This window comes from Phascolarctos cinereus, unplaced genomic scaffold (genome assembly GCF_003287225.1).
Source record: "Phascolarctos cinereus isolate Bilbo 61053 unplaced genomic scaffold, phaCin_HiC Scaffold_5;HRSCAF=322, whole genome shotgun sequence".
Taxonomy (NCBI): Eukaryota; Metazoa; Chordata; class Mammalia; order Diprotodontia; family Phascolarctidae; genus Phascolarctos; species Phascolarctos cinereus.
Window position 1 is genome coordinate 2,772,487 of NW_027555958.1, and position 27,411 is coordinate 2,799,897.

Sequence of the window (27,411 nt, forward strand, 5' to 3'; positions counted from 1 at the left end):
CTGGGGGCCACAAAGGTACGTACTACCAACAGACCAGCAGGGCCAGGCTGGGTCTAGAGCGAAGGAGGGCATTGGGGGCTCAAAGCCAGAGGCACACAGGCCCCATCGCACACAAGCCTGCAGGGCAGGAGCTCACATGGGCACAGAGGTCCACCGATCAGCACACGTCAGGCCCTTGGGCCAAGGGGGACCAGTGACGTGGAGTACTGTCTGTCTGTCTGTCTGCCTGCCTATCCATCCATCTGTCTGTCTATGAAGTCAGCCATCCTTTCCTTCTCTCTGTCTATCTATCCATCCATCTGTCTCTCTATCAAGTCAGCCATCCTATCTGTCTGTCTGTCTGCCTATCTATCCACCCATCCATCTGTCTCTCTGTCTATCAAGTCAGCCATCCTATCTAACTATCTGTCTGTCTGTCTATCTGTCTATCCAGCCATTAATTTATTTATTTGGTCATCTATTTAAAGTCTTTTTTTGTATCCCCAGCACTTAACGCAGTGCCTGGCACATAGTAGGTGCTTAATAAATGTTTGTTGACTGATCACCACCACACAGCAAAGCCTCTCAAAGGCTCCTCATCGTCACAGGCAGAGAACTCCGCTGCCTCAGAGGTGGGAGGGCTTACACCCCTTTCCTTTACTTCCCTAACCCCCCTCTCACTGTAAGACTTCTAGCAGAGGCTGCAGAGCCCTTAGTCAGGAAGCTGGTAGAAGGGCCTCTGATCTAGCTGCAGGCATTCCTTCCACGGAGTCTCCAATGCCACTCCAGTAATTCCAGTGAATTTCTTTTTTTTTTTTCAGGAGTTCTAGTGGATTTCAAGCTTCATCTAAAGCCTATCATGTACCATGTAAAGGCCGTTTTCTTTAAAGAACGCAGGAACAATGGAGGAGGAAGGTTTTATTGTGGAAGGGAGGTGATAAAAACCACACATAGGCAACAATACCGAACGGGGGGGGGGGCTGCTTTGTGCTGCCTTCATGCTCCTCGGCACCTGCTCCTGCTGCCACCGCTTCACTGTTAATAAAGACAGGAGAAGAAAGAGGCAAGTGAAGTGCTGGGGGTGGGGTTTGTCTTAGAATTCATTCACTCATCGATTGATTGACTGGTGCCTGCTCCGCCCCCTTGGTGGGGCAGGGCAGATGGTGTGTTGGAATCCACCCCTCAGGTATCCACTCACTGCGTGACCACAGCGGACAGGCCCAGGTGTCCCAGCTGATTCTGTATGACCTAGCCCGGGGTAGACGTTTGCTAACTATTTGGATCGGGCTCGATAGAAAGTGGAACGCTGTTAAAAAGGTTCCTGGGCCACGCAGCACCGGGCTGTGCAAAGCTGGGGATGTGCTGAGTGGGATACGTGTGCTTCTGTTATGTTGTAGTATGTCTGCATGGAGACAGGTCATCTGGAGCATGGGACAGAGGGTGAAAAGTCAGGCTCCAAGTCCTTTCTTTCACTGTGTGTGTGTGTGACGTATTTATGATATATTCCTATCTTCAGTATATTACAGTGACTGCACATTGATGTGTCTATGGTATATATATATATATATATATGTATATATATATATATATACACACACACACACCCAAATATGTATCTGTAGAAACACACAGATGGGGGAGAGGGAGCACACTGGGGGAGGAGGAGTGTGTCCCAGATTTTAATTCTTGTTCTCCTTTTTATTAACAGACTACTTTTTATTAGCAGACTACTTAAGCTCTTTGAATCTCAGTTTCCTTATCTGGAAAAGGGGGCTATGTTCATCTCACAGAATCCATAGGATTCAAAGCTACCAGGACCTTGGAGATCATCTGTTCCATCAGTGAGGAAACTGAGGTCCAGTAAGGTCAAACACTACTTGTCCAAGATGACTTAGGTAGCAAGTTACAGAGATGAAATTCAAATCTAGCTCCTTCAGCCTCAAAGCAGGGCTCTTTTTCCTAGGATGCAGTTATTGTGAAGATCAAGTGGGATTTTACACACACACACACACACACACACACACACACACACACACACACACACACATGTATATATGTGCTTACTGATTCATTGGTCACATATATATGCATGTATGTATATTTGTATATATGTGTATATGTATGTGTGTATATATGTATACGTGCATCAGTCTATCTATATATGACCAATCAATCAGTAAGCATTTATCAAGCACCTACTATGTGCCAGGCACTGTGCTAAGTGCTGGGGATAAAAAAAAAGCCAGTCCCTGCCCTCAGGGAGCTCCCAGTCTAATGGGGGGGGAACACAAGCAAACGAATGAGTGCAAACAAGCTTTGGACAGGATAAATGAGAAATAATGAAGAGAGGGAAGGCACCAGAATCAGAGAGGATTGGAAGGCTTCTTGCAGAAGATGAGATTTTAGCTGGGACTTGGAAGGCAGCAGGGAAGCTGGGAGGCAGAGAGAAAGGAGAGCATTCCAGGCACGGAGGAAGGAGGGGGTAGAGCCAGAGAAGATGCCTGGAGTCAGGACATGGCAGCTTGTGTGTGAACAGCCAAGCGGTTGGTGACACTAGATTGGGGAGTCTATGCTGGGGAGCAAGGTGTATTAAGACTGGAAAGGTGGGAGGGGCAGGTCATGAAGGACTTTGAATGGGAGCAGATTTTATATTTGATCCTATGGAGGTGACATGGCCAGAACAGCAGTTTAGGAAGATCGTTTTGGCAGCTTCGTGGAGCAGAGTGGAGTGGGCAGGGACTTAAGGCAGGGAATCCCTCCACCAGCTTACTGCAATAATCTGAGTGTGAGATGATGATGATGATGATGATGATGATGATGACCTTTCCTAGGGTCAAAGAGAAGGGGGAGCACAGGAGAGATGTTACAAAGGGAAAATCAACAGACCGTAGCAACAGATTGGACATGGGGGGTGAGAAACAGTGAGGATGACCCCTAGTTCGCAAGGCTGGGTGACGACTGAGAGCATGGTGGTGACTTCAATAGTAACAGGGAAGTTTGGAAAAGGGGAGGGTTTGGGGAAAGAGAATGAGTTCGATTTGGGGCATGTTGAGTTTAAGATGTGTATGGGACAGCCAGATAGAAATTTCTAATAGGCAGCTGGAGATGTGAGTCAGGAGGTTGGGAGAGAGGTTAAGCCTGGATTAGTCCATCTGAGAATCCTCAGTGTAGAGATGGTCATTGACTCCATGGGAGCTGAGAGATCACCAAATAAACTAGGAAAGAGGAAGAAGGGGGCCCAGGACAGAGCCGTGGGGGACACCTACATTAGGGGGCACAGCACAGGAGACTGAGAAAGGATGGTCAGAGAAGTAGAAGGAATACCTGGAGAGAAGAGAGTATCACGGAGAAGAGGGTGATTGACAGGCAAAGGCTGCAGAGAAGTCAGGAAGCATCCAGTTAGCATGAAACACATAGGTGACTAGAAGGTGTCATTATCACCAAAAGCTGGTTTTGGGACCCATCTTCCATTCAGTCTCTGCCTGACCTCACTGGTTTTGCCCAACTGGGGCATGTAGAGGAAAGAGTGGTTGGAATATGTAGCCTCTTCTCCTGCCTCTAGGGTTATAAAAAATGAATCAATCCTAAAAGTCTGTGACATTTGTTATTTATCCCATGCTACGGCTGGAGATTAAAGCCCAAGACATTCCATTGAGCTCACTTACCTATTCAAGGACACTGTATCGATTCCAATCATTTTGGCGTCTTCTGCTTCGGGGAGGAAACACCTCCACATCCCTGATGCCTTTAAAAGCGAGAGAGAGTGGAGACACTTAAGTCCTGCTTACTCCCAGGTTTTAAGCATGAGGAATTTCAGCCTTGCTTTGAGTGATGGCCACACACTTTGAGAATGAGAAACATGTCTTGCAAGGGGACAACTTTGGAAGGAGTGAAGCTCATAAGGAGGAATGCTCTGATCTGGTTTTTTATGAGTTTTATTGTTCCATAGCCACGATTTCTGTGGCCTTGCTTAAAAATGTGAGTTCTGGCCCATCAGAAGAATGGTCATGTATGTTTGTCACATGGCAGAGCACGCAATAACTTACCCAGCGACCTCTGATAAAGCAGCTCACTTCGGGAATCATCGCTGTCTGTATCTGCAAAATAGGGACTGTCATAATTGACCCAAAGCTACTGCAGCTTCTCAGAGATGTGCCCATCTCCTCATCAGGCTCATGGCATGATGGGCATGATACAGATCCTTGCAAAGGCCTTATGAGGTTTGGGCACTAGGCTAGAAACTGAGGCTATGAAGGCAAAGGTGAAGGCCACACAGCTAGTGAGTGTCTGAGGTCAGATTTGAACACAGGAAGATGAGTCCTTTTAACTCCTGACCTGGCACTCTGTGCACTATGGCACCAACTAGCTGCCTCTGTTGGAGACATTGGGATTACATACTCACTGTATGTCCCTTGCCAAGTCACTTAACCTCCCTTGATCTTAGTTTCCCCATCTGTAAAATGGGGACAATAAGAGAACCTGTTTCACCTGAGAATCAGCTTAGATAAACTAGGTAGGTAAAATGCCATATAAACCTCCAGGTGCTACATAAAGGTAAGCGATGATGGCGATGATGTAGAGGAGGGTTAGGTGTGGACTAGACCACACAGCCTGTGAGTTCTCTTCTGACCCTGACATTCATAGTCACATGAAGAGCAAACCACTAATGAAATGTGTTTTTAGAGTCTCCTGTCAGAAAGGTACCACCGTGATCTGTAGACCATCACCCCCAGCCCCCAAATCCCTACTTACCTCTCATGTAATAGCTTCTCCAGTTGTATGATCCCAGTCTGCCCCCAAAAATCTAGACAAAGGCAGAAATGAGGAGAGAGATGCACACACATGTGCACACACACACACACACACACACACACACATACACACACGTGCAACCAGACCCAACCAGCAGGGCTCTCCCAGGCTGCAGGAGGCCTTTTGGGGGGCAAGGCAGCGTATTATGGCTGAGCTCTTTGACAGATATTATCCAAGGGCCAAGTTATAATAGAGCATTTTTGTCCTGAGGATCAGAGATTTCACCGGTTGGGTTTTTTCCTCATCAGTGAAGAGCCAGCCCTCAACAACTTAGTATACATTCTCTACGGAATGATGGAGGTTAAAAGTCAGTGGGCCACTGTGGTTGTCTGAGATGAGCCGCCTCACACTTAGCTGGGGGGGTGGGGTGCTGGTGGTGGTGAACAACCCTCACTGGGCTCAGCCTCTATGGGGCAGCCCTCGAGGACTTAGGGACACACCTCCAGGCTGTGCGAGGCTTGGGAAAGGGCTCAGTGGAAGGGATCCTTACTGAACCACAGTCATGCTGAGGGAGGAGGGGGAAGGCTCCTTCTCCTGGGCCCCGGTGGCAGAGCCAGGGGCAGTGGAGGGAAGGGCACAGGCTGGATATCTCTGTCATGAAGGCTTCCTTCACATGAGCCCCCCCCCCAAAGTGAACCGGAGCCCTCCAGAAGGGGAGGAAGTCCCCTACTTGGAGAATCTTCAGGCAGAGCCTGGTGCTGACCAGGAATTCTGTGTAATCGGGAAACGGCCTGAGGCATGGGCATCTGAACATAGCAGTATTGGTCCTGGACATCAGAGGTAAGTACCCTGCTGAGCCCGGCCCGGGCACATGCAGGCATGCCAATGAATGCCAAAGGCATTCATTATAATGGAGGCAAAAAGCAATAGAATGGGAAAGAAATTGGGCCTTTTGTTTGAGTGACCTTTGGGGGGGGGGAGTTAAGACTGATGTCCATCGCAACACGATGCTGGGAGGAGAGAGGGCTGTATGTACTGAAGGTGAAGTCTGGGGGTTTGGGGAGGGAGTGTGGTTTGCTGTGTTTCGGCCATGGTGGCTTTTCAGAGTCAAATTGGCCGACAAGCATTTACAGGGAGCCAGCTTTATGTCATTTCCAGCCCTGGTGCCCATCAGAGGGTGGGTCAGGAACACCACCATGGCCTGTCTATACCTTGTTAATTTATCCAGGTGTGTTTATTACGCCACTTTTCTGCCCCTGGGAGAAACACAGATCCTAAAGGAGGCTCCGTGGCTGGGGCTGCACGCACCACTCTGGCTCACCTCTTCACTGCTACTGGAATCGGAGCTGGGGAAGGCGTGGTGGCAGTGGACCCACACATTCTGCACCTGCTCAGTGGAAATCTTGACGGTGCTTCTGCAGGACGCTGTTGGCTGTCAAACATGGACAGAAAGTGGTGGGGCCTTTGAACTTCCAGGAAGCCATTGCTCTCCAGGAAGGGGCGAAGGGGGGGAAGGGTGTGCCCAAGATGGCCACGCCCTCTTCTAACCCAGCTCTAGTCCTGACTGTTCAGCTGTGTCCACTTTTCCTGCCCCATCAACTTGCCCCCTCCCTCACTTTTCAGCTTCCTTTTATGGTTTGGTGTGTGGGGGCATACGTAAGTCACCCACCCAGACCATGATGGTACATGCCAGGCAAGGGTGTACCCAGGATGTGCCAGTGTAGACACCTGCTGTTCCTTAGCCACGTAGTCTTTCAGTTTCCAACCCCTTCTCCAGGCCAGTTGCGTTCGCCTGCAGCTGTTTGGACATCCTGATTCTTGTGGGTGAACTCTTGAGCCCACAAAGAACAACAGCATTTGACGGTAGGATGGGTTTGACCAAAGCAGGCCAGGTGACAAGTTGGCTTACCACATAATAGCCCCTTTTGAAATCACAGGCACTCGGCGGGTTTCCGGACTCTTTCACACACTCAGTTTCTCGGATCCCGAAGTCTATGTCCATGGTCAAATCATGCTCATTCATGAAGTTGACCTTGGGGAAGGGAATCAGTACAGTGGCCAATGAGGTGAGGGTTAGCTCTTGGCTGGCTAAATTGTTGCTCTGAGATGATTAGAAATATGCCTGCCTCCATTTGCTCCTCCCTCTGATACATTGTGTTTGTTTCTACTTGTGTGTGTATGTGTTGTCTCCCCAGATAGACTGTAAGCTCCATGAAGCCAGGCTCTACCTCATTGTTTTTCTGTTTCCTCATCAGTGCCTGACACACAGGAGGTCCTTAATTAAAGCCTGTCATATTATGGAAATCCTGTAACTTCATAGTCAGCCAATAATTCCCTTGAGAGAAAAAGTCAAACTGTACATTTACAGAGTAATTTGGGCCACCTTGAGTTATCCAGCCCCACCTAGGCTGATCTCTGCTGCATCTAACGTGAACTTTAAGGAGCTTCTCCCCTTACCAGGAGGGTGAGCAATCAGTCTGATGCTAATTATAAGCTTTCTTTATAACTTGTTGTGACCAAACCATCTGGCCTTTCTGTCCCCAGCTTCCTATCTCTATGATGAAGGAGCTGGACTTGATGGCCCTTCCCAGCTCTGACCTTCTGGGTCATTTGGTCCACTCCTCTGTCCATTTTGTGAATCTCTTCCACAACATCCCAGACAATCTTTCATTGAGCTTCTATTTGAATAACTCCAATGACAGGGGCCTCATTATCTCAAGGAAGCTTTAATTTCTTAAATTTAATTTTTGGACACCTTTAACAGTAAGAAAATTCTTCCTCACATCAATTTATTATTGATCTGTTTCATGTAATTTTCCCCCATTGGCCTGAGAGCTGCCCTCTAGAGCCAGCCACATTCAGTCTGCTCACGGAGGCATGACCTTCAGGGATAGGGAAAGAGGAGAAAGGGGAAATAAGGGGGGGTGTGGTGAAGGTGAGTATCAGAGATAGTAAGGCATCACTACAACAAGTGGGCCTGCGATCCTACATCACACCTACATATGAGAGACATCTGCCGTGGTGGATGGTGAGCTGGCCACCAAGCCAGGAAGACCCGCCTCTGACGCATGCTGGCCGGATGATCCCAGACATGCTCAGGACACTTGCTGACATCTAAGCTTCAGAGAAGGTGCCCACATGCACTGGGAGAGGAAGCTCCTTACTGGGAGCTCTCTACATTGAGGAAACTCTAGGTCTGGTCCAAATTTTATACATACACTAGTGTGTACACACACACACACACACACACACACACACACACACACACACATAATTAGAGGCAGTTCTGGTTTTAAAATTATTTTTAAAGATGACAAAATTAGCAAAAAGGAAATTGGAATGTAGGAAAAAATACCCCCCAAAAAACCGAACCTAAAATACCTTAAGAAATCTACTTACTCTTTTAACTGAACTCTTATATGCCCGGAATAAATTTGGGCTTTGAGACTGGGAGTTCACTTTTTCAACTGAGGCCCTGAGAGCTTCTCTCATCATGGCTGGATCATAGTCATACACAGGGAAACCTGAATCATGGAAAGATGTTAAGCCCTCATGAAGACAGGGAGTCACTAGCTGAAATCACTAGAAATGAAGAGGCAGCCCCTTCCATTCACAGCATCCTACCTGAAGAAGACCAGATGTTCATAGCAAGAGTAATTATCACCAAGACCTCCATGACTGCCTTCTTTCCAGGACGTATAAGTCAGATGCAGAACCAAGGGAGACGTTTCCTGGTGGGCTTTCCAAGGCTTAATCTTTCTGGAGATGAAAGTGTCTTTTACAATGTCATCTTACCTCTGAATTTGACCAGGGCCCATGTCACCACTTTTCAGCAAACAGCTCAGCTCAAACAGAAACCATTGACCCAGGAGCAAATATTTGTTGCCAAATCTTTCTCCATGAAAATGTTACAGTATGGAGTGGCCTTTGGAGTTTGGACCTCAAAGGAAGAGTTCAGCAGCGCCCTGACCTAACATTAGGAATCAAGGACAACAGCAGGTAATTAAGATGCTCAGAGGATCTCAGGTTGAGAACTGGAAGGAAACAGGCTGTACAGTCTGATATCTGAGGAAGTGGAGGCCCAGAGAGAAGCTGCTGACTCAATGTCACACAAGAAGTTAGTGTTGGAGGCAGAATTTGAACCCAGGGCCTCTGACTCTACAGCTTTTCCCATGGTACCGGACTCCTTTCCCATATGATGTTTGCTTGTACTTTGGTAGGTGGGGAAGGTTTCTACTGACGTCCTCCTGGGACCTTTCATCATGGTGTGGGTTCTTGCAGCCTATGATAGAAGGGAGGACTCTCTGACTGGCCCTGCCAGACCCCCAGTGGGTTCTGGGTCTGACAACTGACTCAATATCTGTTACAGGGAGACCAGGGCAGAAAAGTACAAAGAGGCACATCCTAGGCACAAGAAGATTTGCCCAGGGCAGCTGCTAGTAAGTGTCTGAGGTGGCAGCTGAACCCTGGTCTTCCTTACTCTAATCCTAGGATTCTAGGCCCTGCACCAAGCTGCCTTAAAGGCACTGTCTGAGAATGGAACGTGGGCCTCCCATGTAGTATGTGAAGATCGATCTCTCCCTCTTTTCTTCTTTCCTGGGAGCCTCTGCCCAGGCAGCTAAATTACTCCAATTTCTTTCTTTTCTGTAAAGAACAGACCATAGCCTTCTTCCCGTTCTCTCCCCTGCTGGCTAGTGGTGAGGCCTCCGCATGATTCCATTCTCAGGGGCCTTGAGTGCTGAATGTCTTCTATAGGGGGTTTTCTTGGGGTTGGTTCTCAGATCTTGCGGTTCCCTTCCCAATCTTGCAAAGGCATCACTCCATTTCCCCTCCTTTCTCCTTTCTTCTTTTTCGTGCTTGTATTTGAGAGCTCATAGAATTCATGATCTCGTGGCTCTCCATGTTGAACACATGCATCTGAGCTAATGTTGATAAGAGCTTTGAACTCTTCTGGATTTATATGTTTTTACTGAATCATAATTTCACTCAAGTAGCCCATGGGTTCTCCAGTTAGTTCTGTGATGTACTTATTTTTGTTTCAGTTGTTTTTGAAGGTGTGTATTATGGGAAGGAAAGAGAGAGAGAGGGTAGGGTTCCTGGGGAGATACTGAGAGTCCTTTATTTCCAGTACATTGTTGCCAAATGATCCTGAAGACTTGGGAAGGGCTTAATGGGAAGGAGGGTGGAGTCTGAGAAGGTTCTCCCCTCCCTTCCCTCAGAAGATCATTACCAATAATGTTTCTCAACAGGTCAGATCTCCCAGAGCAATCTCCCTGAATACTATGGCCTCATGAAGTTTTCTGATCCCCCTAGCTAGAAATGATTTCTCTCTCCATGAACTCCCAAAGCCCACAATCAGCCATAGCCAAAAATAAGTTAAGTCCAATGGCCAGTATGGCTCCCAGGTACAGGTAGGCAGGAACCTAGGGATGGGGGTGCAGAAGGTCCACCATCTTCCTTGACTTTCTGTTTTAGTCCATGATGTGGAGATGAGGAGCACACCCAACTTTCACCCATTCCTTTCTGTGGACTGAGTCTGTATAGTCAAGCTTCTTCCTCTTCACACTAAAGATCTGTGAGGAAGCACAGAGGAGAGCTAGGAGGTTATCAGAGGCAAGTGTCTCCACAGAAGAGTACTTAGGGTAGCTTTTTAAATTTTATTCTAAGTAAAACAAACTGTATAACCACAGCATTCCACATCTTTGAATTTATGAATTCAGTGGGAAGTGAATTGAGAGAGGAGAAGCCAAGGATGGAGTGGGGGGGGGCTGAGCTTTGAAATGAGTGAAAATGTTATATTTTAATATTTGAACAACATTCTTTTCATTTCCTAGATTATCTTCAAACCCAATCAGTGATGGGCTCAATTCAAGTCACTTGAGCACTCTCACCATCATGTGAGCAGCCTGGTGGAAAATCAGACTCCGTTTTCTGGGCAATCACTTTTGGGGCACCCAGCTAGGAAGCTGCAGCCTCTAAGAGAAGGCCATCTCCTGTGTCCTCCAAGAGAGTAAATGACAAGGTTGTGGTGTAGGCAGAGTGCTACTTGATGGTAAACGTAGGTATTCCACTCCATCCCTCAGCAATGAATACAGTGACCTGCTGTCTTTATAGAGTTGTAGGAAAAGCAGCATCCCAGTCACACAACCAACAGGGACCTATGAAGGCACCGATGTCATGCATGAACACTGCTCTCTCTTCTAGACTGTGAGCTCCCAGGAAACTTCAAATATCATTCATCTTAGTACATCCATGCAGTGCCTTGAACGTATATAAAACTCAATAAATATCTGTCAAATATACATATATATATGTATATTATATGTGTGTGTTTATACATGTGCCCACACATGCATTCGGAGAAAGAACTCCATGTGAAGTAGTAAGCAGTGTGGAGTTACAGTCAGGTGCAGGAGCACCATATATGCCATTTACACATGTCAAGAACATTAAAAATGAATTGATTCCATGCCAATCTCTGAGCCACGAGCTGGCTCCCTCGACAACCAACCCAGATTCCTGAAATTCCAGGGAATTTCTTGTGTTTGCTTTCATCTCCATGACAAGTAGAGATGCACTATTTAGGAGCAGAGAAAATGAAAGGACTGAAGAGAAGAATTTGCAGACCAACATCATTCCCAGGAATCAAGCCTTCCTTGTGCTAAATGGTGATTTCTTTTTATGACTGAAATTTGGATAATTGAAGAATACATTTACTCTTTTAAAAATTAATTAATTTATTTTTAGTTTTCAACATTCACTTCCACAAGATTTTGAATTCCAAAGTTTCTCCCCATCTCTTCCCTTCCCCCGCCTTAAGACAGCATGCATTCTGAATACCCCTTCCCCTAATCTGCCCTGCCTTCTATCACCCCCCACTTATCCTATACTCTTCCCCTTCTATTTTCCTAGATTTCTATATCCCATTGCTTGTGTATCTTATTTCTCAGTTGCATGTAAAAACATTTGTTTTTAAAACTCTGAGTTCCAAATTGTCTCTCTTCCTTCCTCCCCACCCAACCTCATTGAGAAGGCAAGCAATTCAATATAGGTTATACATGTGTAGTCATGCAAAACACCTCCACAATAGTTGTGTTGTGAAAGACTAACTATATTTCCCTCCATCCTATCCCACTCCTTGTTTATTCTATTCTCTCCTTTGACCCTGTCCCTCCTCAAAAGTGTTTGCTTCTGATTACCCCCTCCCCCAATCTGCCCTTCTATCGTCTTCCCCTTCTTATCCCTTTTCCCCCTATTTTCCAGTAGGGTAAGATTTCCATACCCAATTAAGCGTGTATGTTATTCCTTTCTTAAGCCAAATCTGATGAGAGTAAGATTCACTCATTCCCTCTCACCTCCCCCTATTCCCCTCCACTGTAAAAGCTTTTTCTTGCCTCTTTTATGTGAGATAATTTACCCCATTCTACCTCTCCCTTAAAAAGTGTATTTTCATTTGAGATGTAAATCATGTTCCCTTTTGTCAGTTCATCATGCCAGAATCTCTCCAAAGCTGACTTAGCTAGCTACCAAGAGTCTAGTAAAAGCCTGGTCATTGCTCTGTCTCTGCGGTCTGATTGAAGAAGTACTAAAGAGAATTAGTTATGTGTGGGACAAGTGAAAGTTTCTCATATGAAATGGAAGCTATGCCCCAAAAATTTAGTTAAGGCTTTAGCATCAGCTGGGCCTAAGTTTCGTTTTCCTGTAAATCATATAATAGGGTCATACAGCAGCTGCCCACCCCCTCCCTTGTTTTGTAACCATCACCCCAGCCTTATCCTTACCAAATAAGGCAATCTTCTAGCTTCCAGGCTTGGTTGGGGTAAAATGTATCTCTTGGGTTCTAAATATAGATTGTAAGGTCTCTTGCCTCAAACAATGAGGATAAAGAGATTGAGGTAAACAAGTGTGTGGGGGGTTTCTTGGAGTGGTTTGTCTAAGGGTATATAACTAGTTGCTTGCTGTTGTATCTTGCCTCACTACTCCAGTCCGCCCTGGGTAGGTGATGACCAACTCTCGTGCGAGACTTGCTAGAATAAAACTTGTGTTTTCTACCTGGAGAAACCTCTGAGTTTTTATTTGGGTAAGTGGTCTCAATCCCACTCACTCACACACACACACACACATACACACACACACACACACACACAGAGGCACACATACATACATATGTAGAATCATTCTATACATACTTCTACTTTTCCGTTCTTTCTCTGGATACAGATGTCCTCTTGGTTCTGCTCATTTCACTCTTCATCATTTTCTGCAAATCTCACCATGTTCTTCTAAGATCATCCTGCTCATCATTTCTAATAGCACAGCAGTATTCCATCACTATCATATACCACAACTTGTTCAGATGATGGGCATCCCTGCAATTTCCAGTTCTTTGCCACCACAAAGAGAGCTGCTACAAATATTTTAGAACATATAGGTTCTTTTCCTTTTTCCTTAGTCATCTTTGGAGATAGACCTAGTAGTGGTATTGCTGGACCAAAGAATATAGATAGTTTAATAACTCTTTGGGCATAATTCCAGATTGCTCTCCAAAATGGTTGGATCAGTTCACAATTCCACCAATACTGAATTAGTATCCTGATTTTTCTACATCCCCTCCAACATTTGTCACTTTCCTCTTCTTTCATTTTAGCTAATCTGATATTACTTTGGAAATAATTTACCAAGCTTCCTAAAGCATGAAAATTTTTGTGAAAGGACTGAGTGCAAAGCAGTATACCTGTCACAATTGTCTTTCATTTTCTCTAAAGTTCTAACAAATCCAGTTTTTTCAACATTTTCCTAGACTCTATGACTTCCTTTTGGTTTATCTTTTGTTTACATTCTTCAGCTTTCAAAAGAATAGCATAAAAGCCTCTTCCTTTTAGTGCCTTACTGGCCTGGCCCTTTTGCATTTCACTCAATCTTTCTTTTAAGTATTTACTTGTTATGCCATTATAATAACATGGCAGTGAAGCTGCAAATTACTTAATACACGTGTAATGTTGATGTAGTTTTCTATTACGCCTTTAAGTTATGGTAATATGGTTTACTTGTTTGTATCTCTCGATGATAACTCATTTTTCTTCTGCCTTTTTCAGTCATGATAATATTTCTTTGAATTCATCTGCAGGGTGATACACTCTGTCCTATCCTTCATTTTAAATCTGCATATATCCCTCTGCCTTAGCTATGTTTCCTGTAGGCATCATGTTGCTACATTTTGAGTCTGATCCATTTATTCTCAATAATACTCGTCATTCAATCAAAGTATATGTCAAGCACCTGCTATGTACCAGGACATGTCCTGGGGATACACAAACAATCCTATCTGCATTATAATCGGTAAGTTTGGTTTTCCCTCCATTGCAGCCTGTGGCACAGGATAGATCACTGAACTTCGATTCACAGGGACCTGAGTTCATTCAAGCTCTGGCACAAACTCATTGTGTGATGATGGGAAAGCCAATTATCCTCTCTCAGCCTCAGTTTCCTCAACTGAAAAATGGGGATAATAAAAACATCTACCTCATAGAGTTGTTCTGAGGAGCAAATGATACATAGAGCATGTAAGGTGCCCTGTAACCCTCAAAGTGCTACATAACTGCATGCTGCCATTGTTATATTACTTGTTCTAATCAGTATAAATATGGTACCTTTTGTTCTGCTTATCTCAACCCAGTGCTAGTCTCTGAATGAACTCTCTTGTCCTTCCTTCTCCCTCCCTCTCTTACAGGTCACACCCTCTAACAGTAGCTGTCCCTCTGGGTCCTGGACCCTCTCCTCTCTGGTCCTTCTGTATCTTCTCCTCTCCTGTCCCCTCTTTCCCTCTCCTCTCCTCTCCTGTCCTCTCATCTCCTATCCCCTCTTCCCCTCTCCTGTCCTCTCCTCTCCTATCCCCTCTTCCCCTCTCTTGTCCCCTCCTCTCTTCTCCTTCCCTCTCTTCTCCTCTCCTGTCCCCTCTTCCTCTCTCCTGTCCTCTCCTCTCCTCTTTCTATCCCACTACCCTGGGTGATCTCATTAGCTGCCATGAATTCCATTATCATTTTCATCCTGATGATTCTTAAATCAACTTATCCAGCCCTAACCTCTTTGCTGACCTCTAGTCTCAGATCTCCAACTGCCTAGTGAACATCTCAAGATGGCTGTCTTGTAGACCTCTTCAATTCAATAATCCACAACTGAACTAATTATTTTCCCTCCAGACTTCTCCCCCCACTTCTGGACTTCTTGTTATTGTGAAGGGGACTACTATCCTCCCAGTACTCCACACTCACAACTCAGATGTCATTCCCAACTCCTCGCTCCCTCTCATATTCTTCATTCAATCTGTTGCCAAGGCCTATTGGCTTTATTTTTGTAACATCTCTTGCATACATCCTCTTCTCTCTTCTGATACTGTCCCCAGCCTGGTTCAGATCCTCATCACCTCATGCCTGGACTATTGTAGTAGCCTGCTGGTAGATCTTCCTGGCACATAACAGATAATAAATGTTGATTGATTGCTTGATCAAAATCCCATCTTCACAAGAAGGCTTCATGATCTCCATTAATTCTGATGTTTTCCTTCTGTTGATTATTTCTAATTTATCTCGTAAATACCTATTTCTACTACTTTTCAGAAAGTCACATTCTAGCTTCTTTTTTTATTTCTCAGTCTTGGCAAAAAGTCTAATGTGATTTCACTTGGAGCTTTTTGATTAACGAAATGGTTCATCTGAGTTGCTAATAAAAGCCTCTCCAAATCCCATACAGGAAATTTTCTTTACTGTGTAGCAATGCTCTTCTATCCCAAACTCCTATTCAGACTGTTAATAGGAGTCTCCAAAGGGCAACAGCAACACCTCCCCTCAGGGTTCTAGGAGACTCTGAGCAGGGTCCTGGGGCTTGCTTCTCTAGTACTATAGTTCATGAACCCCCACTGGTGTGCTTCCTTCATTGACTATCACTTACTATTCATTAACCAGACAGACTCAATTAGCTTTTAGTTAAAGGCATTTACTTCACCCAAAGTCTGGGACACACTTCTCAACGGATGTACTTTTAAACGTATCCCTGAGGAAAGCAGGCTCAAGCTTAGAGGACTTATGTGGCGAAGGTGTACACTCACAGCTCTTGATTATTGGAAGTCCTTTATTTTCTTTTGCTGGACTCCTCACGGATTCTCCTTGGTCACAGTGTAACTTTCTGTTAGTCTCTTTGTAGAGTCCTCAAGCTGCCTGTTCTTGCTCTTCCTCGGTGCCTGATGCACGCACTGCTGCCTGTAACGGCTGTTCCAATGTCAGCGACGTTGCTAGGATGCCTATGAGAACTCTGACATTTTGAAGTGCGTAATGTCTTCTTTTGATCAAGGAAGGAAGGAGGAAGATGCTCTTCTTTTCTCCCCTCCCAACCCCAAGCAATTCCCTATCACGTTCTTGGCTGGCATGGCTGCTTCCATGACTCTGGTCAGGCACTGAATGGGCTTGCACTTTGATCCGGAAGTCACTGGACACACTTCTCCGCAGCCGATTGCGCCGCGTTTCCTGCATAGCGTACTTTCGTTCATCCAGCGGTTTGGAGCGCACTTCTCCTTCCGAGCTTTGATTATCCAAGTTTGTTCACACTTAGTTCAATGACCTTAACAGATTGATTCAATAGAAGTTTTCTCACCTGGCAAAGATATAAGGTAAGAGCAATTATTATCTTCTATTACATTAATAACCAATTATTTAATTAGGATTGAGGTTTGTTTTATTTCCTCATTCAGGGACCGGCCCTTGCGAGTGATTCAGTCTCTGAAGGACACTGATGATAGATGTGACCACCCAAATCCTCTGGGAACATGAGCCTTGATCTTAGGGGGGACCCCACCCACCTAGGAGACCTTACTTCTGTTTAGAACAGAATCTAATCTAGGTGAATTCCAACCCCAAAGCATCAAGTCTACACCCCTGCTCCTCTCCATGAGAGTTTAGGGTAACCCAGCTCACACAGGAGAAAACCAACCACAGCGGTCTGGGTAGAGATGGATTCCTTTGTCTGGATGGCTGGGGGCAGCTGAGTCTTAGGATCAAGCCGTGATCTCAGCAGGAGGAACTGAAGGCTTTCATCCAACTCCTCATTTGAAAGTCCACCCCCTCATGAATTGTTCACCAATCAGAGCTGATTTTCACCTCTCGGGGCACCCCTTTTTCCAAAGGTATTTAAGATTCAGTGATCTCCATGATTTGGTCTTTGGTTATTGAGAGAGACCACTGGCCATGAATTTATTGATTTTCAGCTAGTCTAATTAATACATTGATTATTAATTACCCAGAAACTGTGTCTCTTGGCCTTTTCATTTATCTCAAAGGACTAGAGTAATTTGTTGGTTACTTTAAGTGGGGTGGGATGATTAATTTACTGCCCCCCCCATATATGATTTACTGAAATACATTATTTGGATTTTTTAAGTTTCTTCCTATTTTGTTAGGAGATCAGCAATGCTTGGATCGTCTTGCTAAGTTCCATTGAATATCACTAGTAGAGAATCTTTAAAATATTCCAGATCTGCTGTTCTTGATTTTCCTTTATTATTTGTTTTTGTCACTTTTGAGTATTTGTTCTTTATCCAGGCAATTCCATTCCTCTGAGAATCTGCCAATTTATTAGCATTGCCCACTGTGCCATCAGGTCTCATATTCTTTCTGTTCTCTCATCATTCATGAATTGATATGTATTTTTATATATACCATATATTTTTTTTTTAAAAAATTGAGGTTGTTAACCATTCTGAAGGGTTTTTTTTTCCTTCTGGGTATGTTGCCCTTTTTGGAGATTTCTTTTTTATTCCATAAATTGAACCAATCTATTTTTGCTTGCTTGTTGTGTCCGGTTTGTGTGTGTGTACGTGTGTGTTTTGGGAAGGTGATTTTTCCCTGGAAAGGTGGATCATCTTTTCCTTTTTTGCTGTTCTTTTGCATTGCACGTTTGTTACTGGTCCCACGATGGAGGGGAGCTGGGCTTGGACGTGACATTTCCTCAGCCATCTTGAAATCCTCCTTGTTTTGCCTAGCCTTAGTATAGCATTATGCGCTTTTCAAAGTGTTTGCTCGCTACGCGATATGTGCCATTTGGTTGGTTTTCCTTAGCTGGAATCGCTGAAGTTGGCCTCAGAGTCCTGACCATGAGCATGGAGGGTTTTCATGATCCTGTGCTGTATCTAAGTGACCTTTGGCTTATTGCAGGGAATCTCCTAGTACTGCTTATGCTCAGAAACCCAACAAACAGAGATTGTCTGATAAAAGCGACCTCTTCATTTCCTTTGAAACAAGTTGACTTTGAAACTTAAATATTTGCATTTGCTCTTCTTGTTTATTGGGGGCTTATTTACCATGCAGATGTTGGGGGGCTGAGGAGAGGGAGCTGACAGATTCTTTCAGCTTTGCTGCAGGAAGTCACACATTAACCACCACCTCGATGGATTTTATGCATTTCTCCTTTAGAAGGTTTATGCTCATAAAGTCTGCACCCCTCTCCCCTGATACACCCCTCTCCTCCAATCTGTTCAGTTTACCTTGGTTTATGCTCTTATCTATAGCCCAGTCTTCTGTAAATCATCAGGTTAGCTCAAGCTGTCATCATAAGAAGATGTGATGGGGTACAGGAGAAAGAGAGTAGAATGCAGAATCATGGGATGCGGATTGGCATCCTGAGCCTACCATTTAATCCCTCCCCAGCTTCTGTTTCATTGTCTGTAAATGAGTGAGCTGACTTAGTATGTGTTGTGGGCAAGACTAGAACCCAGGTCTTCCTGACTCTGAGCTCAGAACCCACACTGCCTATTATCTCACTCTCTATAGCATTGCTTTTTTAAAAATAATTTTTATTGATACTTTTTTAAACATCACCATAATCTCTTCCAATAACCCTCCCCTTACCAGAAAGCCATCTCATATAACAAATAATGATTTTTAAAGAATGAAATAAAAAGCAAAACTGACTGATGTATCAAAATATCTGAAGATACATGCAATGCTCCACATCTGTAAGGCCTAACCCCCTCCCCTGCACAGAAGTTGAGGGGAAACATCTTCTGTCTCTTCTTTATGACCTTGTTTATTCTTAGTAATTTTGTAACATTCACTTTTGATTATTAGATGAAAATCATTGAATGCAATGAAATGATGTTAAACAGGAAGTGCATTGGGATTGTCCGAAGAGATTTGGTGATGTCCTGTGCATCTTAAGAAGAACAAGAAAGCTGGTTTGAAACCTGTACCTTCAAGTGCCTGGACAGCCTGGAAAAGAGAGAGAAGTCCAGCTAAGCCTCCAAGAGGTAGTCACTTGGCTGGAGGTGGGGCAGGGCAGAACACAGACCATCTCCTCTCACCTTTGGCCAGAGGATAATCTTGAAAATTTTGAAGGGTCAGGAGATTTTGGGTATCATAGCAGTGCCCCTAGAATAGCTGATAGAGGCTCTTTATCAGTAACTCCAAACACACAAGTTTCCTTGAGAAACAGCAGCTTCAGAACTCTCCAAAGAACCAGCAGAAGCTACCGAAGATGAACTTCATGAGGGAACCTCTGAGGGAGGAAAGGACTTTCACCCAGTCCTGAGCTGTGAATTGGCCACCTGGGATCTCTAAGCACACAGACTTAGAGGCCACCTTCCCTGGGACTCTGTTGGTACCTGTGGGGGAGTGTGTCCAGACTTTTGTGGGATGCTTCGTACTGGCTGTTTTTACTATACCACCTAAGTAAATAGTCCTAGAAGCTAATTAAGTCTGACTGGCTAATTATTATCAACTGGCAACCAAGGAAGAAATATGCCAGTGGGTACTTGTGAGCCATGGTACTAGGTAAACTGCCCTTAAACCCAAGGTTACCCCAGCTGCTCTCTGGGGTCCCAGTTTACCAGTGCAACAGGGGGTCTGGCATAGTAGCCTTAGAGGCTGCCCTCCAGTTGTGTGACTGGAAGAAGGTTATGTATCAAGAACACAGGACAGTAGACGGAGAGTCCAAACCACAGCCCAAGTCCCCCTAACATGTTAAAACCTGCTAGGAACTACATATACACAGAGAAGGAAACATAGGATCATAAAACTTGAGTTGGAGGGGCCCTCAGAGAGCGTCTAGTGCAACCTGATTTTACAGATGAGGAAACTGAGGCCTAGGGAATGAATGACTTACCGAAGGTCATACAGATAATAAGTGATTTGAATTCAAATCCTGTGATTCTAAGTTTGGAATTCTTCCCACTGCATCATTACATAGAAAAGAGAAAAAAGGAGGGCACTAGCAACCAGGGGCTTCAGGAATTTTTATAGGAGGTGGTACTGAGCTGGCTTTGAATTAAGCTGAGTATTAAAGGGGCCCTAGGTGATTCAGGAATACATTTCAGGCAGGGGTGACGGCTTGGGTAAAGGGAAATGTAGTGTTATATACAGGGACCAATTAAGCCAGTTTGGCTGAATCATAGAGGTCCCAGGTGACCCCAGAGAGGAGATTCCTAATCAAAAGACTGGCCTCCTCTCTGCTACTTAAGGGCGCTAGTGATTCTCTCAAGACCTTATGGAGGATACTTGGAGCTCAGAATGGGTGGGAAAGACCACTGGATTTGGGCTCGACACCTGAATCTGGTATGTAACCGTGGCAACCTGTGTCACCTTGGGCAAGTCACTCGCTTTCCAAGGGCCTCAGTTTCCTCATCTATAAAATGAAAGGGTTGGATTAGATGGCCTTCTGGTTCTGTCTAGAATTTTCTTTTTTTCATAATTAAAAAGTTTCAGTTTCAAATAATCTTTCTCCTTCTGCCCCTTCCCCATCCACGGAGAAGGCGAGAAATATGATAACATAATACGCATGAAGAAATATGACACCATTATACCTATGAAGTCACACAAAACATGTTTCTACATTAGCTGTATTACAAAGAAAGCCAGAAAAATGAAGTGAAAAACCAGTCGGCTCCATCCTGCACTCAGCAGTTGCTGATTTCTCTCTGTGGGGGCAGAGAACATCTTCCATCAGGAGTCCTTTGGAATTGTGGTGGATCACTGCATTGACCAGAGTAGTTAGGTCTTTCACAATGAATCATTATTATGATATGGTCTAGAAGTGCTAGGAACCTGGGAATGTGAGGGTACAGGGTGGGGGTCTGCCTCAAAAGAACCTGACCATTCAAGTCTTCTTCCAGTCAGAGACAAAGTTTATTGTGTAACCAATAGAAGTGGCTGGGATTCTAAGAATCTGTGTATTTGATGAGGATAAAATTGGTGCTTTTATACAGAAAGACCATGGGAAGATCTGGATGGAATTAAGGAATGGCAAGTAACCAGGGGTGCTCCAGGTGCAGATGATGAGGGCCACAATAAAAGGGCAGTTAAAAAGATTATTGACTAGGATGGGCCAGGTGCCTCAGGTGACTGCCAGGGATCTGAGTTCAGGGGCTGGGTTCCTGAAATTTGTGGGAAAGTTCAGGGGCTTTTTCTTTTAGGGGTCCAGATCCCCCCCCCATCAATTACAATGTTGCTGTTATTGTGTACAATGTTCTCTTGGTTCTGCTCATTTCACTTTGCATCAGCTCATATAAGCCTTACTATGTTTTTCTAAAGCCATCTCCTTCTTCATTTCTTAGACAATAATTGTATTAGGTCTGGAATCTTTGGAGGCTGACTAATGACTCTCTGGTCCTAGAAGCAGCTCACTACCAGGAATTGCTAGAGTCTTCTTTAAGGGATGCCAGAAGGAGACTGAGTTCAAAGCCTCCCAGAGCTGATGGAAATGGTCCAAGGTTTCCAGCAGTTCTCATAGCAACTCTGTGGGAGAGCAAAAGTTGTACAGTCAGCAGGTGGTCTTGGATTGGCTTCCCTGGAGGTGTCTTCTGTCGGGGCATTGACTTGGTAAGTCTGGTCTGAGCAGTGGTTGTAGAGAGACTGAAGGGAGATAACGGGACTGAGTGGTCACTCATCATACAGACATTTCTGCTGTGTTTGCCAAAGAAACAGAACATCTCTCGCCATCCAGGGTCCCAGAAAGAAGCCCAATCAAATTCTCAACCACATGATTTGTCTAGAGAAGCTGAGGGCTGTGTTTGGAATCCAGTCTATTTCCTTCTTTACTAGCCTCTGAGTGAGGGAGGCTCTGCTTGCTTCCTGGACACCCCAGCTTAGAGGACTGAAAGCAAAACCTGAGAATGCTCTTCTTCCTCCGATTCTCTAACAGTGCTGCTGTCTGGGGGCTTACCCAGTCTGGGGCAGGAGCAGTTGGATCCTCAGCCATCTACACAGTTGCTCTTGCTTGGTGGCTTTACTTCCATTTCCTCTTATCTCTGAGAAGAGGGCAGTGTCTCAAGTAACCTACTGACAAATATCAGTATTTTCCAATTAATAACCAATGATTAACATCAGGGTCCAGTTTTTTTCTCTTTTTACTTACTCACTTAAAGACTAGTCCTTTCAGGTCAATCAGTCTCTAGAGCACTGGGCTGATAAAATTGGCTTAAGCCTGCAGGAGCATTCTCTCTTTTGGGTGGGACCCCACCCAAATGGGAGAGCTTATTTATTTTTATTTTTTAAATATATAATTTCTTTTATTTTTCTTTTATTTTTTTGTTAACATTCCTTGTATTCTTTCTTTTTTAAAATTTATTTTATTAATTTATTTTGATTTATCAACAATCACTTCCATATGCTTTTGAGTTTAAAATGTTTCTCCCCCTTCTTCCCTACCACCATCCCCAAGATGGAGCACAATCTGATACATGCTATACATTTACATTCCTATTAAACATATTTTCCCATTAGTGAAGTTGTAAATACAAATTCTCACTAGTGTTTTGCTTTTGACTGCCTCCCTCAGTCCCTCCCTTCCTTTCTCTTTTCTTCCCCTTTAGCCTTACTGCTTCTTCCCTCCCTTCTATCCCCCCTCCCTTTTCTTTCCCCTTTTCCCTCCTACTGCCTATATGGCAAGTTAAATTTCTATACCTAACCGATTATGTTATTCCCTTCTTGAGCCAAATCTGATGAGAGTAAGGTTCAAACAATGCTCACCCCTCCCTTCTTTCCTCTGCTGTAATAGGATTTTCTGTTTTTCCTGTAATGTAACTTACCCTTGTCTGCCTCCTCCTTTCTCAGTACATTTTCTAAGATCAGACTAATCCACTTACTTGGAGCCATTTAACCCACTGGATTAGATTTTTTTTTTATCATTACATCAAAGTCAACTAATATCCATCCCTTTTATGTATACTTCTTTAACATGGTGTAATAACAATACAGTTCTCAAGAGATGCAAGTGTCATCTTCCCTTGTAGGGTTGTAAACAGCCCACCCTTATTAACAATATATTGTATCTTTCATTTACCCATGTCTTTCTTGAATCTTGTACTTGAAGATCAAATTTTTTGTTGAGCTGGTCTTTTTATCAGGAAGGCTTGGAAGTCCCTTATTTCGTTGAATATCCATTTCCTCCCTTGAAAATCATGCTCATTTTTGCAGGGTAGTTGACCCTTAGCTGTAATCCAAGCTCCTTTGCCTTAGGAATATCATGTTCCACCCTGGTCTTTTAATATAGAAGCTGCAAGGTCCTGTGTAATCCTGACTGTGGTTCCATGATATTTAAATTGTTTCTTTCTGGCTGCTTGCAGCACCTTCTCTTTCATCTGGTAATTTTGGAATTTTGCTATTATATTCCTTGGCGTTGTCAATTTGGGATCTCTTTGAGGTGGTGACCAGTGTATTCTTTCTATGGTTATTTTACCTTCTGGTTCTAGGACTTCAGGGCAGTTTTCCTTTATGATTTCCTGAAATACTGTCCAGGCTCTTTTTTTCATCATGATTTTCAGGTAGTCCAATAATTTTTAAATTGTCTCTTCTGGATAGATTTTCCAGGTCAGTTGTTTTACTGATGAGATATTTTATGTTTTCATCTATTTTTTTCATTTTTTTGTTTCTGTTTGACTGATTCTTGCTCTGTCATAGAGTCATTAGTTTCCATTTGTCCAATTCTAGTTTTTAACATATTGTTTTCTTCTGTTAGTTTTTGTACTTCTCCAATTGGCCAATTGTATTTTTAAGGGATTTGTTTTCTTCAGTGTACTTTTTTTCCAGTTTGCCAATTGTGTTTTTAGGGACTTGTTTTCTTCAGTGTACTTTTTTCCAATTGGCCAATTGTATTTTTTAAGGACTCTTCTACCTCTCTCATTAGACTTTTAAAATCCTTCTTGAGCTCTTCTAAGAAGGCTTTTTGGGCTTCAGACCAGTTCATATTCCCTTTTGATGTTGCAGATGTGGGTTTGTTGACAATGTTGTCCTCTTCAGAATTTCTGCCTTGATCTTCACTCTTCTCATAATATGAATCTGTGTTGTACATTTCTTTTTACTCATGGTGTTTCTTTATTCCCTGGCCTTTAAAGAGATTGAGCTCTCCTGTTGGGGAGCAGAGAGCACTGACCCAAGCTTCTTGTGTTGGGAGTCTAGGTCTTGATCACTGGCTTTGTGTGCTGGTGCCTCTTATGTTGGCAGTTGGAGGCTGTAGAGTTCTGGCAGCTTACCTCGTGTTGGGCTGGAACCAGCAAGGCTGGAACTTTCAGGCAATTCTAGGTTGTCTGCTTTTCCTTTCCTTTAGCTTTCTTCAGCTCCTTTTAGATGGGTGCTGCCAGGTGTTCATCTGCCTGGGGCCCCTTGCAGTGCTGTCTCCTTCGTTTCTGCTAATACACCCAGAGATTCCTTTGTGGTAGAGTGCCGAGGCACCTGGTGGTTTTCTGAGCTGGTTTCCACCAGTTCCCCTCCCCCCCACCCTCACTGAGGCACTTGGAAGTCCAGGTGTTGGTGTTTGCCTTCTCTACCACCTGGGCTTCAGGGTCTCCTCCTGGTTGACAGTTGGAGGCTGTAGGGTTCTGACAGCTTACCTGGTGTTGGGTTGGAATCAGCAAGGCTGGGCCTTTAGGAAGACTCTTTCAGATGAATGCTGCAGGGTGCTTTGTAGTGCTGCTTCTCTTATTTTTGCTGAGGCACTGGGAGACCTGTTTGATTGGCTGCCGCACTGCTGTTCCCCGTCTTTCTTCTAGTTCAGATGTTCCAGGGTTTTTTTCTGGGGTGATATTTTCTGGGTTTTCAAAGGTTGATAGGAGAGGGTGAGAGCGACTACTTTTTTACTCTGCCATCTTGGCTCCTGGAAGCAGAAGTCGAGAGCTTATTTATTACAGAGAATCTAATCTAGGTGAATTCTGGCCCTTTGTTCAATTTCTGAGGTCCAGGTGGAGATGGATTCCTTTTGTGCAGAGAGCTGAAAGCAGCTGAAGACTTTTGGCCCACCCCCTCATTAATTGTTTACCAGTCAGGGTTGACTTCTCCCATCAGAGACATTCCCTTTTCTAAAAATGTTTAAGTCATTCAGTATCTCCACTAGGGATTCTTTGGTACCAAGAGAAACCACTGACCTTAATTTATTATTTGCTAGCTTAATTAATAGATTGATTATTAATTACCCAGAAACTCTGTCTCTTGAGGCTTTTCATTTGCCTCACTAATGAGCATTCTAAGGTAAGAGAAGGAAGTGAGGGAGGAAAAGAGGGATGGAGGGAGGAAGGAAGGAAGAAGGAAAGGAGGAAGGAAATAATCTGTTGTGGAAAGAAAGACCGCTGCTTACAATTGCAGGTATGTATAATTTATTTCATGAAGGCTTTATTTCATTCTGCCAAGGCAGGCAGAAGCATCTTTTGGTCTGGAGTCTTTATGGGCTGAGTAGGCTTCTAAATACAAACATTCCTGTACAGTGCTGTGACAATTTAAAAATGTGAGAGGCATAGTTTCTAAGTAATTTAATAATTTAATGAATAAGGCCAGCACCTTATTAATAAAAGGATGGTTGTTTGACTGTCTCTCTTAGATCAAAGACAATCATGGCAGTGCATTCACAGTTTATATATCCTTCAAAGAGTAGTGGTGGCAATCAACTCTGCTTGGCTAACACAATGGGAGGTGAGCTGTATTAAAATGAGGGGCTGAGAGTGGCATCATGTCATCCTTTGTCTGAGAAACTATCTCTGTACTCAGATACAGCCTTGGACTGTCTGGACAAAAGGGTCTGTCTCCCCTCAAGCTTGATTGAATGGAATTCACCTGAGATTAGAGATCCCAGGTAGGGTTGGGTTGGGTCTGATAGAGAAGTTTCACAGGACCTTCAGAGCCTGAGGTCTTGAAAATAGGAAAGAAAGGGGGAACTTTGAATCTCCCCAAACCTATTAGTTATTTATAATCATTTCTCTCAGTGCTTGGACTATACAGAAAACAAGTAGTTATGCCCGGTTTGCTACCAGTTAGTTACTGACCTTGGGGAGTAGGTTGTTGTGATCCAAGGTAGGGCATGGAGACTTCTGAATCTGCTCATCTGTTGTTGGCTTGGGGGAAGGTCCTTGAGAGAGCAGGCTCAGCCCTTTGGCTGGCCTTGAACAAGATCAAGGGACTGGAAGAGACCCTAAATGCAGGCATTGGATGGAACAGTTCATTCACATTGATGTGGAGGAGATTAGATGGAGAGAAACAGAGATAATATTGATCATCATGCCCTATCCATTGATGGCCCTCTGAATGCTGTTATTGAAGATTATTTTTAAGTGTTTGATATTTTGACCTCTTGGCCCATCACCAGGTTGGCTGCAGGGACATAAGGTAAGCTGAAACAAACAAGAAGAAATCTGCTCTCAGAAAAAATATGGGCCAGGAAGAAAACATATACAGAAAATTATTCAATTAAAAATTAATCTAGAAGGTTTGGATTCTAGCTGCATTTTGGTGTTATAGGAATTGTGGGAGAGGGAGTTAGGGAAATGTAGCTTATATTTATCGTCCATTGTCTGCTCCTATTCACACACTGCTGAATCAACCTAGAGAAAATTACAAACTGATTAGATCCACTACAAATTTATGTTACCTAATTCCAACTGGGCCCTCACTGCTGAAAGGCAATTCTTTTACAACTTCCTAGTCAATTCACTATCCCACTCACCACACCAGCTCTTCCAGACTTTTTCGCCCTTCCTCAAACCTTCTGTGGTTCCTCCTACCCCAACCCTCTCAGCTGAGAACTTTGTTTCATTGTTTTTGTTGAGTCATTTAGCTGTGTCTGACTCTTGGTGACCCCATTTGGGGTTTTCTTGGCAAAAATACTGGAGTGGTTTGTCATTTCCTTCTCCAGCTCATTTTACAGATGAAGAAACTGAGGCAAACTGTCAAGTGACTTTTCCAGGTTCACATAGCTAGTAAGTGTCTGAAGCTAGATTCAAACTTGGGAAGACAAGTCTTTCAGACTCCAGGCTTAGTGTTCTAGGCACTATGGTGCCCCCCTAGCTTCCACCTTGCCTCATACTTCACTGAAAAAGAATAGGGCCATTTACCATGAGTTCCCTCTTCCCACCCCTTCCTCACTTAGAATTACTCTTATGCTTTCCTGAAGTATCCCCTCTTTTAACCTTGTTTCACCTGAAGAAGTGACCCTTCTCTGTGCCAACACAAACCCAACCCAAGTGATTCCATTCCCTCCTCTCTCCTCCAGCCCCTCCATCATTCCTGCTTTCTCAATCCCTCCCTATCTACTGGCTGCTTCCCTCCTGAAAAACTCCTCACCTGATCCCACAGTCTCACTAGTTACCATCCTACCTCTCGCCTCCTTTTTGTGGTTAAGGTCCTCGAGAAGTCCGTCTCCAGTTGTGCCTGCCTGCAC

At 44.2% G+C, this 27,411-nt stretch overlaps 1 protein-coding gene across 1 annotated transcript; it reads right to left on the reverse strand.

The window, feature by feature from the left end:
• Window positions 1-882: 882 nt before the first annotated feature.
• SPP2 (secreted phosphoprotein 2) lies at window positions 883-8,576 on the reverse strand. The gene is made up of 8 exons (XM_020973414.1): window positions 8,356-8,576; window positions 8,131-8,255; window positions 6,641-6,763; window positions 6,053-6,163; window positions 4,732-4,783; window positions 4,026-4,076; window positions 3,645-3,724; window positions 883-1,014 (listed from the first exon to the last, which is right to left on the reverse strand). Exons 1-7 carry the CDS (start codon window positions 8,405-8,407, stop codon window positions 3,645-3,647), a joined length of 594 nt encoding a protein of 197 aa, XP_020829073.1. The 5' UTR covers window positions 8,408-8,576; the 3' UTR covers window positions 883-1,014.
• Window positions 8,577-27,411: the final 18,835 nt, after the last annotated feature.